The sequence below is a fragment of the Girardinichthys multiradiatus genome, chromosome 21, assembly GCF_021462225.1.
Source record: "Girardinichthys multiradiatus isolate DD_20200921_A chromosome 21, DD_fGirMul_XY1, whole genome shotgun sequence".
NCBI classification, from domain to species: Eukaryota; Metazoa; Chordata; class Actinopteri; order Cyprinodontiformes; family Goodeidae; genus Girardinichthys; species Girardinichthys multiradiatus.
Window position 1 is genome coordinate 37552277 of NC_061813.1, and position 17176 is coordinate 37569452.

General features: G+C 39.8%; 1 protein-coding gene across 1 annotated transcript; it reads right to left on the reverse strand.

Annotated features, from left to right (window-relative positions):
- Positions 1 to 10452: 10452 nt before the first annotated feature.
- On the reverse strand, positions 10453 to 13955 carry LOC124858315. The gene is made up of 3 exons (XM_047350305.1): positions 13521 to 13955; positions 12581 to 13144; positions 10453 to 11566 (listed from the first exon to the last, which is right to left on the reverse strand). Exons 1-3 carry the CDS (start codon positions 13923 to 13925, stop codon positions 11549 to 11551), a joined length of 987 nt encoding a protein of 328 aa, XP_047206261.1. The 5' UTR covers positions 13926 to 13955; the 3' UTR covers positions 10453 to 11548.
- Positions 13956 to 17176: the final 3221 nt, after the last annotated feature.

Below are 17176 nucleotides of genomic sequence, written 5' to 3' on the forward strand. Positions count from 1 at the left end.
TTTTGAACCAGAAACAGCGGCAGAAGCGCCTGACCTGGGCTACAGAGAAGCAGCACTGGACTGTTGCTCAGTGGTCCAAAGTACTTTTTTCGGATGAAAGCAAATTCTGCATGTCATTCGGAAATCAAGGTGCCAGAGTCTGGAGGAAGACTGGGGAGAAGGAAATGCCAAAATGTGTCAGCTGCTGGTGTTGGTCCACTGTGTTTTATCAAGGGCAGGGTCAATGCAGCTAGCTATCAGGAGATTTTGGAGCACTTCATGCTTCCATCTGCTGAAAAGCTTTATGGAGATGAAGATTTCATTTTTCAGCAAGACCTGGCACCTGCTCACAGTGCCAAAACCACTGGTAAATGGTTTACTGACCATGGTATCACTGTGCTCAATTGGCCTGCCAACTCTCCTGACCTGAACCCCATAGAGAATCTGTGGGATATTGTGAAGAGAACGTTGAGAGACTCAAGACCCAACACTCTGGATGAGCTAAAGGCTGCTATCGAAGCATCCTGGGCCTCCATAAGACCTCAGCAGTGCCACAGGCCGATTGCCTCCATGCCACGCCGCATTGAAGCAGTCATTTCTGCCAAAGGATTCCCGACCAAGTATTGAGTGCATAACTGTACATGATTATTTGAAGGTTGACGTTTTTTGTATTAAAAACACTTTTCTTTTTTTGGTCGGATGAAATATGCTAATTTTGTGAGATAGGAATTTTGGGTTTTCATGAGCTGTATGCCAAAATCATCCGTATTAAGACAATAAAAGACCTGAAATATTTCAGTTAGTGTGCAATGAATGTAAAATATATGAATGTTAAATTTTCATCATTACATTATGGAAAATAATGAACTTTATCACAATATGCTAATATTTTGAGAAGGACCTGTATTACAAGTTCCAAAACCAGTAACAAAAAAGCAAATTATGTCCTTCCTTGGACTAACTAATCATTGTAGAAACTGGGTGCCAAATTATGCAGAAATAGTAGCTCCATTAAACAAACTAATGTATGAGGAAGAGCTGAAAACGACGTCTGAACTAAGATGGAGTGTAGAAGCTGAAGAAGCATTTACCAACATAAAATAAGTTCTAGTTTCCAGTACTGCTTTAGCATTACCAGACTATAGTAAACCGTTTGTTCAGATGGTAGATTGTAAGGGACATTTTATGACTTCAGTTCTGGTTTAACAACATGGAGATAAAATGAAACCAATAGCCTATTTCTCTTCAAAACTAGATAGTGTTGCGTGTGCGCAACCATATTATGTGAGAGCTGTGATTGCAGCCTCCATGGCAGTTGAAGTTAGTGCTACAATAGTGTTGTTTCACCTTTTAACTTTAAGAGTTCCCCATGCAGTTTCAGCATTATTACGGCAAACAAATATGACCTTTCTATCACCTGTTAGACATTTGTCCTGCATGTCAACCTTACTGTCACAACCACACTTAACTATAGAAAGGTGCACCACCTTAAACTCAGCAACATTGTTACCCACGCCTGAAGATGGAATTCAGCATGATTGTCAAGAATTAGCAGAAAAAGAAGCAAAAACTAGAAGTGATTTGCAGGATCAACCTCTGATACAGGGTGAAATAGTTTATGTGGATGGTTCCTCCAGAAAAGATGAGAGAGGGAAGACACAAACAGGATATGCAGTAGTGACAAAAGATATAGTGTTAAAAGCGGAACAATTATCTTCACATTATTCTGCACAGGCTGCAGAGCTTATTGCGTTAACCGAGGCCTGCAAACTATTTGCAGATGAGGAAGAAACTATTTATACTGATAGTCAATATGCATTTGCAGCAGTGCATACATTCGCTCAATATTGGAAGAATAGAGGCATGGTAACGTCTACTGGGAAACCCGTAACGCATGCTGATTTGTTAAAAAACCTACTGAAATCAGTACACCTCCCTAGAAAATTAGCAGTCTGTAAGTGTGCAGCTCACACTTCTGGCACAAGTGATGTCATAAAAGGGAATGCATTTGCAGATAAGACAGCAAAAGCGGCTGCAGCTGGACAAATCAAAATATTAGTTATGGAAAAACAGCATAATATAGACATGTTGTGTTAAAAGAAATGCAACAACAAAGCCCACCACAGGAGATAGCAATGTGGAAAAAACATGGAGCTGCATTAAAAGATGAAATCTATATGTGACCAGATAATAAACCTATCCCACCAAAAAACCTATATAAATGGGGAGCAGTATTGAGCCATGGTGTTTCAACATGTCTCAACGGGGGGGAATGGTAGGACAGCTACATCAGTATTATACAACATATGGATTTAACTCTTATTCAAAACATTTTTGTAGAACATGTTTAACATGTACAAAACATAATACACAAGGGAATTTAAGACCACAAAGGGGAATATTTCCAAAACCACAATACCCTTTCCAAACAATTCATATGGATTTTATTGAGTTAAACTACAGTGAAGGAAAAAAGTTCTGTTTAGTCATTATAGATGCATTTTCTAAATGGATACAACTATTTCCAACTAAACATCCAGATGCCTTGACTGTAGCAAAACCACTGTGTAAAGATATTATTCCCAAGAAAATACAGGGGTTGGACAATGAAACTGAAACACCTGTCATTTTAGTGTGGGAGGTTTCATGGCTAAATTGGACCAGCCTGGTAGCCAGTCTTCATTGATTGCACATTGCACCAGTAAGAGCAGAGTGTGAAGGTTCAATTATCAGGGTAAGAGCACAGTTTTGCTCAAAATATTGAAATGCACACAACATTATGGGTGACATACCAGAGTTCAAAAGAGGACAAATTGTTGGTGCACGTCTTGATGGTGCATCTGTGACCAAGACAGCAAGTCTTTGTGATGTATCAAGAGCCACGGTATCCAGGGTAATGTCAGCATACCACCAAGAAGGACGAACCACATCCAACAGGATTAACTGTGGACGCAAGAGGAAGATGTCTGAAAGGGATATTCGGGTGCTAACCCGGATTGCATCCAAAAAACATAAAACCACGGCTGCCCAAATCACGGCAGAATTAAAGGTGCACCTCAACTCTCCTGTTTCCACCAGAACTGTCCGTCGGGAGCTCCACAGGGTCAATATACCCGGCCGGGCTGCTATAGCCAAACCTTTGGTCACTCATGCCAATGCCAAACGTCGGTTTCAATGGTGCAAGGAGTGCAAATCTTGGGCTGTGGACAATGTGAAACATGTATTGTTCTCTGATGAGTCCACCTTTACTGTTTTCCCCACATCCGGGAGAGTTACGGTGTGGAGAAGCCCCAAAGAAGCGTACCACCCAGACTGTTGCATGCCCAGAGTGAAGCATGGGGGTGGATCAGTGATGGTTTGGGCTGCCATATCATGGCATTCCCTTGGCCCAATGCTTGTGCTAGATGGGCGCATCACTGCCAAGGACTACCGAACCATTCTTGAGGACCACGTGCATCCAATGGTTCAAACATTGTATCCTGAAGGCGGTGCCGTGTATCAGGATGACAATGCACCAATACATACAGCAAGACTGGTGAAAGATTGGTTTGATGAACATGAAAGTGAAGTTGAACATCTCCCATGGCCTGCACAGTCACCAGATCTAAATATTATTGAGCCACTTTGGGGTATTTTGGAGGAGCGAGTCAGGAAACGGTTTCCTCCACCAGTGTCACGTAGTGACCTGGCCACTATCCTGCAAGAAGAATGGCTTAAAATCCCTCTGACCACTGTGCAGGACTTGTATATGTCATTCCCAAGACGAATTGACGCTGTATTGGCCGCAAAAGGAGGTCCTACACCATACTAATAAATTATTGTGGTCTAAAACTAGGTGTTTCAGTTTCATTGTCCAACCCCTATATATTGTGACAATGGAGCCCATTTTATAAATCAAATCAAATGCAGGATTGGAATCAAGTATCTGTTGATGGTGTACAATGAACAAAAACGTAGACAAGATCAACTATATCCACCACAATGTTCAAAAACTATGAAATTGGACACAAAGCGGGTTTGAAGCTGTCCATGACTAATTGGCTTCAACTTCCCTGATGGCATTCCAGAACAGAATTGCTTTGGACATGTTGTTAGCTGAAAAAGGAGGAGTTTGTGCCATTTTTGAAGAAAAATGTTATGTTATGTTATGATATGATATGAGAATATGAGCAAATATAAGATAAACTGGGGGGAAATGTTGGAATAATTGTATATAGATTTATCTTACATTTTCTCTGCTATTTGACCTTTATAACCTTTCATGTTGTATGTGTAAGTAAACATGTGATGAGTTGTTTGCAGGCAAGGAGGAAAGGTGGAATCGGGATGATGCAGTCACAGTTGAGGACATCATAAAGATGAAGGCTGATTGTGCTGAACAAAGAGCGCACATACCTTATGATTATGGAGACTATGCAAGCGTGTTTGTACAGGATAATGGTGTACATGATCTATGTCACATTTCTACTGTTTGTTCCTCACACTTTAGAGCAGCAACGTTTATGTAACTAGGGACCACCCTAAAGATAATAAAAAGTTGTTGGAGAGATGTGTTTTCAGAGCGGTAGGAGATTTGTAAGTGAAATCTCTGTCCTTTCTCCTCACAGCGAGTAAGAAACTAATTCTCTTGTCTTTCTCTTCTTTTTGTGATGTTATAAGTATTTTAGGTTGATTAAACCTGACAGTTAGTTGTGTTCCCCTACATGGTTTCGACAAACTTTACACAGGACTTCAATGGTTCACACCTTGCAGACCTCTATAAAGGCCATTCAACAAACGTCAAAAGAATAAAAATGATGTTTATAGTTCAGTAATAACCTGACGGTGCTTTAAACCAAATCCTTCTCATCACTGTCCTGTTGTTTTCAGGAAAGACAAAGCTTCCTATTAGCAACTGTTTCTAAATATATTTGTTTGACATTTCCAAAGGGAGGATATTTGGTAAAATAATTGTATAAATTAATTAAATAATATTGTTCAGGTGAGGTAAAGCAATAAAATATGCTGTGAATAATAAAGCATGCTGACAGAAGGATTTTTTAGATTTTGAATCCAAAAAGATTAAGTTTATGAAAGCTGTTAATCCTCTTGTCTGAACAATGAAAAGCTCTTTGCAAATAAACCTTTGTTAGTACTTTAATTCCCCTGCGGCTTAAAAAAAATCCTCTCTATCATTAATGAAGGTTCCCAGCAGAGGAGGAGGCGTTAAAATTTCAGCAGAAAAATATGTTTTTGAGAGGAATTTCATATAAGCAGGATATGTATTTTGTACGTTTCTTAACTGAATATACTTTATTGGAACTGTGGAGATATTAAGAAAAATTCTTGGGGATTCTGGATTGTTTTTATGTAATGAAAAATATCACAGAAGCATTATTGACCTTTTACAGAAAACAGCACTAGATTTCTGAGCGTCTCCTGATTACAGGGAGGTAAACCTTGCTGCCTTCTTTACCAGCTCCTGAAAGGTTGGATCAAAAATAACTGCCATCCTGTGGGCTGCTGACCTGTAGTTTCAGGAAACAAGCTGAGTAAAATACAGATTGAAATGTCATTTCTTTGGACAAGAGCCAGACAAGGCTTGAAAATTAACTCCCGTTATTAGGCGTGTCAAAATAAGGTGAGATCTTTCCATGTAATCCATGCAACATTTAGTAACTGCTCACAGTTAACTCCATAAAAGTTACAATAAATACCCTTATATTCTTATGTATAATCCATGCAATAATTATTAAAACACACAGTAAAAGCAGTGAGGAGTGAAACAAGCATGTTCTCATATTCTGGAGCTGAGAGACTGAAGAGGCCTGTGTGGAGCCACATATTATCTGCCACATGTTATCTGTCTTATCTTTTGCAAAAATATGAACAAGTATATCCAAAGAAATGATGTATGATGATTTTATATTCTTTCACATGTATTGAATAAAATTTGTAGTCTTTGATTAACAAGTTAAAAGATGTATGATTGAAATGTGGTTAAGAACTGAGAATTAGAGGAAAAACATTAAGGTTTGACATTCTCAATCAGCTATATATGAAATAAATATAACATTAATCATTTGTAAAGCATGAATAAAAAGAATGAAGTGATGGTTTTGCAATGGTGTTTTAAAGTGAATGCTGAAAGCTGAAGAATGAAATGTGTAATACTGTGTAAAGTTTAAAAGTGAGCAGATTAGGGAAAGAACTGTAGGATGACAAGGAGTGACGAGAGCCAGCTGCATGCTGACAGCGACAAGAGGATGCGACTACAGACCAGCGTGGCTATTTTTGGCATCTCCAAGGCTGAGAAACAGAATCAGTAGGTCACAATGACCATGACTAAAGTATTGAGCAATAATCAAGAAGCTGAGCTGAATAGGTTGCGCAATAACTAAGAAACCTAATAAGGGCCTGACCGGTGCAAGCATCAAGTACTATAAAAACAATGATGAGAGCAGAAACGGGGTTGTTTCCTCGCAGAAGATCAGTGTTGTGGAATTTTCTTATCAAAGTTGGTAGAAGTTGACTCATAACAAGAGAAAATCCGGACTTTGTCTTTATAAGTTTTATTCAAAGGTATTCAGCATTTGAATGACTCTGTCACTGAGGTTAGTCAGTGAAACAGAGCCCTGAACAACATTTACACACAGTATTTATACCAGAACATGACAGTGTTATCTCAACTTCAAAGAGTCTGTGTTTTACGACCCCAGACCCTTCTCGGGTTCAGAGGTGAGAAGGTTACCTAGGAACAACTATCTACTCTCCCCGAGGCATCACCGTAACAAATGTCCTTAACCATTAAACTTCTGATAATGGCTTTTACAGCTTCCTCCACTAACACAGATGTTCACAGGAGTGAGGTAAACCAAAAGTCATACACTTTGAAATGCTTACTGCAAGAATTTCCATCACACTCCTTTCTTCTGATTACAAGATAATCACAACTAAAGGAAAATTCTTCAAAACCATCACCCCTCTCAGCTAACAGATAATCCAAAGCCATTCCAGTTTGCAAATAACATACTCCAGACCAAGTAGCAGGCAGATACAAATATAATCTATTTCCACACATCCAACCCATGTTCTGAGGACATGAAAACCCATCTCATAAAGGAAAAGTAACAAAAACCCTGGTTAATTTACCTGCCTGGCCATACAACTAACCTCTATCCAGTAAAGCTGTAAGATTAAGAGTTAACACAAAGGGATCTGGAGCCAAAGATTCTGAAATAGTATAAGGATCAGTTCTGATAGGACATGACTCAAATTTATGTCTGTTGATTAAAGCACATAAAACACATATAATAGCTTCGCAACCTACTGTCTTCCCAAGGAAATAAGGTGTACTTTCCTCCTGTGTAATACAAATATCTGGATCTTTAATCGGATTTCTATTACCCCGAATTCTATAAAGAGTTCCTGTAGACGCACACGTTAAATTAATCTCACTAGAAAATCTACTAACATTTCTGCTTTCCCTTACACTATAATTCCTCACAGTGTTGATGCATCAGTTGCCACCAGACATTATCAGTATGATCATAGTAGTCAGAAAAGTGATGAATCTCTCTTCGAATTCGCTGATGAATATTATTAGTCAGATTAACCACACATTGTCTTTGCTGTACCTTTCCCAAAATGAACACAAGAGTTATAAAAATACTTGCAATACCAATCATGAGCATCAGAACAGACCATCTTCCATATTGATGCCTTGCAGCTGACATCACACGCTCACCGAACTCTAGCCGCCGCCATATTGAGTACCTTCTTTGGTGCCCCGGTTGTTGAAGATGCCGTTTGTGTGTTGTGCAGTTGGTTGTGATAATAAGAGAGGTGACCCAAATATTTCTTTTTATCGCTTACCGAAAGAGGAAGAACGTCGTCAGAGATGGCTGTCAGCGATCAGGAGGGCTAACTGGACGCCGACTGCAAGTAGCCGTCTGTGCAGTGCACATTTTGTATCATGTGAGTTTCAAAGCACGTCCGGAGAGCTAGCTCAAGCTACTGCCAACTGGATTTAATGTCTTGAACATATTTTTCAGAAAATTAAGTGATTAGAATGAAACTGAATAGACACCGTTTGTAACAAATGCATTTGATATGAAGATCTGAATATTTTGCTTCAGAGATTGCAGTTGTTAGCTTAGATATCTGTCTACAGCAGGATCTTTTGAGATTAATGTAGTAGTTTTACATTCCATTCAATTGAACTTACGCAACATAATGACAGTAAAATATACAGCAACAGAAGTTGAAAACTTAGTCTTACAAGCTAATAAGCTTGATGATATATTGTGCTGATCTTAGATTAACCTAGCAAGATGTTTCATTTCTCTGGTTTCATCGTTGTAGCTGCTTTGGACACAGACCTAGTTACATTAACTGAAACCTTTGTCTCATCAGGTGCAAAAAGCCAAAACCCATTAAGCCCAGACTACGTGCCAACAATATTTCCTCATCTAAGTTCTCCAAACAAGCGAAAGAGGATTTATCAAATGGCCAGATTTGAACACACTCAAGCTCTAAAAAGAAAAAGAGCAGTGATTTATGTTGACAGAGGAGAGACGGGAAAAGCAGATGATAGACAGGAGGTGGATGATGATGACCAGCAGGATGGAGGAGAAGACAGACAAGAGGTGGATGATGATGACCAGCAGGATGGAGGAGAAGACAGACAATAGGTGGATGATGATGACCAGCAGGATGGAGGAGAAGACAGACAAGAGGTGGATGATGATGACCAGCAGGATGGAGGAGAAGACAGACAAGAGGTGGATGATGATGACCAGCAGGATGGAGGAGAAGACAGACAATAGGTGGATGATGATGACCAGCAGGATGGAGGAGAAGACAGACAAGAGGTGGATGATGATGACCAGCAGGATGGAGGAGAAGACAGACAATAGGTGGATGATGATGACCAGCAGGATGGAGGAGAAGACAGACAAGAGGTGGATGATGATGACCAGCAGGATGGAGGAGAAGACAGACAAGAGGTGGATGATGATGACCAGCAGGATGGAGGAGAAGACAGACAAGAGGTGGATGATGATGACCAGCAGGATGGAGGAGAAGACAGACAGGAGGTTGGATTGGCGATGGATGGTTCCTGTACCAATGCTTCTTGCCAAGTCACAATTAAAAGACTCAATGAAGAATGTATGAGATTAAGGACTGAAATCTGTAAACTCAAGGGTGAAGTAGATTCATTAACATTCAGTAAAGAAAGTTTCCAAGGCAAAGATGAGAAAGTCAATAAGTTAACTGGCCTGCCTTCTTACTGTAAATTGATTGTTGTATTCTCTTTTATATCACCATTACTTAATGTTAAGTCATGTTTGTCACCTTTTCGGCAGTTTCTACTAACATTAATGCGCTTGAGAATTAATTTACCACTTTTCTTTCTAGGTCATTGTTTTCATACATCAACATCAACCGCTAGTAGGGTTTTCAACAACACACTGAATGTTATGTATTTCCGGCTGTGTAATATTATAAGGTGGCCAAGCAGAGATCAGATTTTAATTAGTCTTCCCTTGTGTTACAGAAAAAACTTCAAAAATTGCACTAGTATTATTGACTGCTTTGAGATATTCATTGAAAGACCTAAAGAGATGAGAGCACGTGCACAAACCTATTCACAATATAAACATCATAATACAGTTAAGTATCTCATTTCCATAACACCACAAGGGGTCATTAGCTTTGTTTCAAAAGGTCGGGGTGGTAGGACAAGTGATAAGTATGTGACGGAGCATAGTGGATATCTTGACCTGTTATCCCCTGGGGATGTGGTTCTTGCTGACAGAGGGTTTAATGTAGCAGATTCTGTAGGACTTGTCAATGCACAACTCACGATACCTGCCTTTACCAATGAAAAAGCACAGCTTCACCCAGAAGAAATCGAGTCGTCGAGAGGACTGGCAGCTGTGCGCATCCATGTGGAGAGAATTATAGGACTTGTAAGGAATAAGTACTCTATTTTGCAAGGAACCATAACCATATCACTTTGTTATTCAGCCTCAGATGGACTCACGCCACTAGACAAAATGGTGAAAGTGTGTTGTGCCCTCTGTAATCTTTGCCCTCCTGTTGTTCCACCAGAGTGATGACATGCTGAATTAAACATCCCAACACACAAAGTATTTCATTTTGAAATAAATCTGACTTTTGTTGATCAAACAATATACTTGTTTCATTATTACAATATTTAATGTTTTAAAGGTTTACTACTGAAGAGAAACATGAGAAACATGTCACCATTTTTCAATTGTGATTTTAATAACGCACAAAATTAAGACAGGATTAAAAACAAGACAAGAAAATCATCCCACGTCCTCATCTTCCTCTCCTCACAACATAGATTTTATTTGCAGTAGTTCTACTTGAAATGAAATATACACTGAAAGTAGAGATGGAAAGAGGATAGTAAGGAGGAGAGGAAGGAAGGGAAGGAGAGAGGCAGGAAGAGAGGTTGAATATTCTAATTCCAATTATCTTGTTACAGTACATCAAAATAATAGAATTGGAATTAGAATATCCCTCCTCTCCCACTGCCCCTCTTCTTCCCTTCCTTCCTCTCCTCTTCCCTCCTCATCTATGCTTGTCCCTCTCCTCAGTGTAGATTTTATTTCAAGTATATCATTAGAATAAGAACAATAGGGAATAAAGAAGGCAGGTTAAACACAACTTTAAAAGATCACAAGACAATCGCAGTACCTTAATAATAAGGTATTTCGACTTAGTTGGAAAATTACCCGAAGTGGGATTACTGGAATGACACCATGTTTAGAAGTGGAAAACTCTGGCATCAGAACAAAAGGAAACAAAACCTTATTCTAAATATTATTGAATATCTTTTTATGTTAGCTTTGTACAATGACTGTTGCATAACAGTGTAGTTCCTCAGTTTGGCTTTATCTTCCTGCATTCATAACATTTCCACACTTTTGGAATCCTTGTCATCTGCAAGCAAGACTTGTGAAAGTGTCCTCGCTTGCATAGTTTTGATGCACAGATGACTACATCCTCTGGAGCTCCCTGTGGTTCACCACAGTAGCATCCTGAATGTGGCTGTTTCTCTGAGATTGGGGAGACCACTGTGCGTGGTACCGTGTAGTACTTTCCCAAAAGTTCTGGCAGAAGTCTAGTTTTGATGAACTGCACTACTCTGCTGTACGTCTCACTGAAGAACACGTCATCAAACTGAATGCGTTGTATAAACGTTTCAGTGGGACTCCACACAACAAAGTCACAATACTGTACACCTGCAATACGCATGTGGGCTTGAACTTGTGACATGTATTTGTGATTTGCCTTCAGTGTCATCACATTGTCCTTTTCCACCAGACAGAAGTTTGTGTCAGTGTTACAGCTGTTGGCAAGAGAGCTATTTTTGAGGGTAAAGGGACATTTTATTTAAAGCACACCTTTACCATGGCAGACACATGTAATGATCCCATCTGGCGATGCACCGATCCACGGCAAAGATGTGTTGATGATGAGGCCTGCTGTTGTCACCTGGAAATCTGTGTGATGATCTTGCAACGCTTTGATGTAATGTATCCTTGCTACTGGCTCATTTAGATTTCCCCATCTAGAAAAATGATGTTACACATGAATTAGATTGACTCCTACTTACAACAATCACAACCTAGAGTATACTACTTCACATCTAAAACCTGTGCATTAGCTGTTATGCAAACATGATCTAATTATGCATTGTATACATTATCTAACTGTGTAATTACCTGACTTTTCGACATAGCAGAAATGAAATAGTGGAAGTGTTAGGACTGGGATCTTATCTTGAGCTTGCATCACTTAAGTCTTTGAAGTGTAATGATAATAACTTTGTTACTCTGCAATATCCCTTAAACATTAAATAAAAACCAACCCTGGGTAAACCTGGTTGGTTATGTAGCCTTTCCATATGCACTTCTGTCTTTACCTCACTGCCTCAGTAGAAACCTGACAGGATCGAGGGTAACAAATCCTTTTAATCAAGGATATGGCACTGTCCGTTCTGCCTGCCTCATGGAAGACCGATGCTGTGACTCTGCCTGCTCTTTGCTCAAACCACACCTTACTGGCTGACTGTTCTCTAGTTGCCTTTTCTACTGAAAATGACTGCAAGATGTTTTGAACACTGAAGATTAGTTAAATACAGTTTTTAATGTTGATACATCTGTTTATATTAGTGTTAAGCCAGGGGTCTGCAACCTTTACGATCCAAATTTACCCTCGGCCCAGCTAAATAACACTCGTTTAGAGCCACAAATGTTACACAACCTTTTAAGTAAAAAGTAGTTTTTTAAAAAGGTCTTCAGGAAAAAAAAAACATTAGTTGGTTCTTTTTTATTTTTAGCCTATGTTATCAAGACCCACTGTGGAAGATCCAAAGAGCCACTTGTGGCTTTGGAGCCTTAGGTTGCGGACCCTTGTGTTAAGCAAAGTACAAATAGTATACTTAATACCAGTACTTACCCAATATGCATTTACCAGAAGCTTTTACCAAAAGTGTAGTAATCTTATTGAATATACCAATAATATAAAAAATAAGGAAGTTCTTTACAAATTTAGTGAAGAATTAGACAGCCAATGTACATACCTCTTTTTCCGTTAGCTGAAGATCATCAAAGACCTTTTCACTCTCTACCAGTAGTGATGATAAATCTGCTTGTAATCTTGCATTCGAGAAGAGACTTGTCAGAGGTTGTGGCAAGTTCAGTTGGACAGTCTTTGGTATGTATGTGTCAGAGTGACCCGCGATGATAGACAAAATAGCCGTTCCGTTGGGATTTATTTCCTGGACATCACACTCTTGCAGCTGTTGGAAGAACCTCGTGTATTCATCCTCTGAAGGGACAGGAATGCTGGGCAGTGCAGTGGATTTTGATTTATTCTTCTTGGTCATTGATATTTTGCTCAGTTCCTCATACTGGATTTGAGATGTTTTGCCTGGAATGACCCAGGCACAGGCCTTCTGAGTGCTGGACTGTCCATCTTTGACATTGACTGCTGCCAGTAGTGCATACATCAGTGCAGCTGCATGGGAGCATGCTTCACCCAATCCTGCTTTACAGGTGCAGTGAGCCATTAGCACTGTCCCATCCTCTCTGACAACAACCCAGGGTTGTGTGGGTGTGGCATTTATGGCCTGAGAGTGATTCACCTGAAGTTAAAGAATGTGATCTATTAGTAAAGTAGAACTAGAAAATACTTATCAAGATGAGTGTGAGACTTTAACTTTCTTGGGACAAGTACAACATATTAACCTCAGGTACTCGGAACCCCCCCCCCCCCCCCCCCCCCCCCCCCCCCCCACCTACGTGACTTTTTGCAACAGTCAGAAGCTTGATGTTCGTTCACCCACCCCTTGAAATTTCAAAATTGTTTATTTAGGACCTTAACATCACTCTTACATTAATCATTAGTCCTGCTCTATGTTTCAGTGGATGATTTAAATGATCCTAGCTTACCCCTTTGCAATGCTAACAGTGTTAGCCGTTGTTTACATCAAGCATAAAGATCAGTAGAACACAACTTACCTTTGCTTTACACAAGAATATTTTCTTGTTCTTTTGATACCATATTTTCGGGTCAATGACCCAGCCAGCCGTGAAATATCGATAGGCATCCGTGCTTTTAAAAGCTTTCAGACTTTCCCCGGTGTATGAAGACGGGTTGTGTATCAGATATATGCATAAGTCGTGGAAGGAAAAATCTGGAAGCCTGTCAGTTGATGAAAGGTGTTGAAAACAGTCTGCAGGAACTTCGTATGGATCACATCCAATAACAGCGATTTTTTCATTGTATTGTTTAAGTTCGTGGGGATTTAAATGAGAACGATCCATTTGTGGTCTGAGAGAAAGCGCCACGGAGCTTAGCGTTTGGTACTCAACATGGCGGTAGCAAGGTAGCGTGCGTGATGACATCATCCTCCTGAAACCCATCTATAGCTGAATCGTGACCTTGAAGTGGAATGTCCTTTCTTCTGGTACTGGAAGCAAACAGTTTTTTCCAAAGAAAACAAATTATAAACAAAACTTAAAAATCCTGCTGTCTCTCCTGAGTGGCTTCAAGCTGCCCTGTTACCAGTCTGGTACAGGTGGGCGGTCGTAGGAAGCTCCTCTAGAAATATATTTAGAAACAGGAACTCTAACCTGCTGGAAGTTAGGCTTCCATAGTCCAACTAAACAACAGTGGAAATGAACACATTAAAACTTGTAATAATACCATAATGATAAATATCAAGCAATAAACATAAAAGTTAGATAAAAGCATCCGAGATTTCCTCCTCAGAGTCAGTCTCGCTGTCAAAGTGGGAGGAAAGAATCTCTCACTGTGGTGTGTGTGCAGTGAGGCAAATGACCTTATGATTTCTAACTTTCAGGCAATGCGATGGCCTTAAGTAGATTCTGAAATAACGTTGCACTGCCCAAGGGATTATTGTGCCCTTGTAAGAACAGTGTTCTTCAACCACCTCTTCAATCACTCGCCAGTGATCAGCTTACAGTTCTTTGTCTTGTGGTGGTCCGCTGTCCTCACACCTTTCAGCCGTGAATGATCCAGTTGGAAGATGACTTGTGTCCTGGACGCCAGATGAAGCTGGAGGAGCTAGAGCTTTCCTGCAGCTTTCCTGGGTATCTAGTAGGATCTGATATGGGCCATTCCAGCGCTGGACTTCCAGTGTTTTCTCCTAAATTCTCTGACCAGAATCCAGTCGCCAGGAATAAAGGACTGGAGGGTGGAAGTAGCTGTTTCTGGTAATGCAGCCTTCACCGTCTGTGAAACTTGAGAAAACACAGTGGACAGGTTTTGACAGTAAAACAACATCCTATCTTCACACAAAGATGTGGAAGAAAATGATCTTGGCAATATCCCCATGTCCAAATTAGGAGACCTGCCACACAGCACTTCAAAAGGACTGAGATTTGTCTGTGTCCTTTGTCTCAATCTCATATAAGTGAGAACAATAGGTAGAGCCTTCACAACACTTGGCTAATTTTCAATTCAAAGTCCCATTCTCAAACCTAAGTGCTTAACTACATGAACTTCATCAAAACATCCAACAAAATCCAAAGAATTGATCTTCTGACTTCACCTGATATACTAGCAGTGACCATCAGCTAAATATTCTGAATATCAAAAATGTGACATGATGTTTGAGGAAGGTCTGATTACAGGTCAATATTTCATAGTTTCAGAATACCCAAAAAGAATTTCAAAGATGGTCTAATCTGTGGAGATATAAAATTTCACAAAAGAATCAACACCATAATTTCAGAGAGGTTTTCATAATGTGGTCTTAGGGAGCTATGCACCATTTATATAAACAAAGTACAACGTTTCTCTCGCATTGTCACTAAGTCCTCACTGGAGGTATGAGCTACCCTTTTTCCCATGAGTGCTAAAACTTTTGGAACTCCATATTACTTTATTCTGACATTCCCCTCTTCTGGCGCAGGGTCCAACCCAAGCGACAATCCAGCAAAACGTTTGTACAAAAATGTTCCAGTAACCAAGATCACATTACATAGAACCAAAGAAATGAATTCTGACATAACTATGTGTCACTATGAATTTAATGAAAGCAACATAAAGAAAATCCAGATGTTTTAACTGCAATTCAGTTCCATTAACAACAAAACACAAACTTTAGTTATTCAGTTCATCAATGTCTCACTTAGAAATAAGTCACATATCATCCTGATTTAACATTCATATATTTTAGATTCATTGCACACTAACTGAAATATTTCAGGTCTTTTATTGTCTTAATACGGATGATTTTGGCATACAGCTCATGAAAACCCAAAATTCCTATCTCACAAAATTAGCATATCATTAAAAGGGTCTCTAAACGAGCTATGAACCTAATCATCTGAATCAACGAGTTAACTCTAAACACCTGCAAAAGATTCCTGAGGCCTTTAAAACTCCCAGCCTGGTTCATCACTCAAAACCCCAATCATGGGTAAGACTGCCGACCTGACTGCTGTCCAGAGCCATCGTGCACAGACGTGTGCAGGAAATGGGCTACAGGTGCCGCATTCCCCAGGTCAAGCCACTTTTGAACCAGAAACAGCGGCAGAAGCGCCTGACCTGGGCTACAGAGAAGCAGCACTGGACTGTTGCTCAGTGGTCCAAAGTACTTTTTTCGGATGAAAGCAAATTCTGCATGTCATTCGGAAATCAAGGTGCCAGAGTGTGGAGGAAGACTGGGGAGAAGGAAATGCCAAAATGCCAGAAGTCCAGTGTCAAGTACCCACAGTCAGTGATGGTCTGGGGTGCTGTGTCAGCTGCTGGTGTTGGTCCACTGTGTTTTATCAAGGGCAGGGTCAATGCAGCTAGCTATCAGGAGATTTTGGAGCACTTCATGCTTCCATCTGCTGAAAAGATTTATGGAGATGAAGATTTCATTTTTCAGCACGACCTGGCACCTGCTCACAGTGCCAAAACCACTGGTAAATGGTTTACTGACCATGGTATCACTGTGCTCAATTGGCCTGCCAACTCTCCTGACCTGAACCCCATAGAGAATCTGTGGGATATTGTGAAGAGAACGTTGAGAGACTCAAGACCCAACACTCTGGATGAGCTAAAGGCCGCTATCGAAGCATCCTGGGCCTCCATAAGACCTCAGCAGTGCCACAGGCTGATTGCCTCCATGCCACGCCGCATTGAAGCAGTCATTTCTGCAAAAGGATTCCCGACCAAGTATTGAGTGCATAACTGTACATGATTATTTGAAGGTTGACGTTTTTTGTATTAAAAACACTTTTCTTCTATTGGTCGGATGAAATATGCTAATTTTGTGAGATAGGAATTTTGGGTTTTCATGAGCTGTATGCCAAAATCATCTGTATTAAGACAATAAAAGATCTGAAATATTTCAGTTAGTGTGCAATGAATCTAAAATATATGAATGTTAAATTTTCATCAAGACATTATGGAAAATAATGAACTTTATCACAATATGCTAAATTTTTGAGAAGGACCTGTATAAACAAACATTCATTCCAACAAAACAAACAAAACATCAAAGACAAACAAATGGCCAAATTTGAAGCTTCAAGAATTCAAAGAAATTTTTAACAATCTCTTTTCAGAATATGTTTTCTCAGCCATATCTTTTAATGCTATAATTGATCAATTTTGTTATGACAATCGTCAGGATCCTTTTTTTAAAATGAGTGCACAT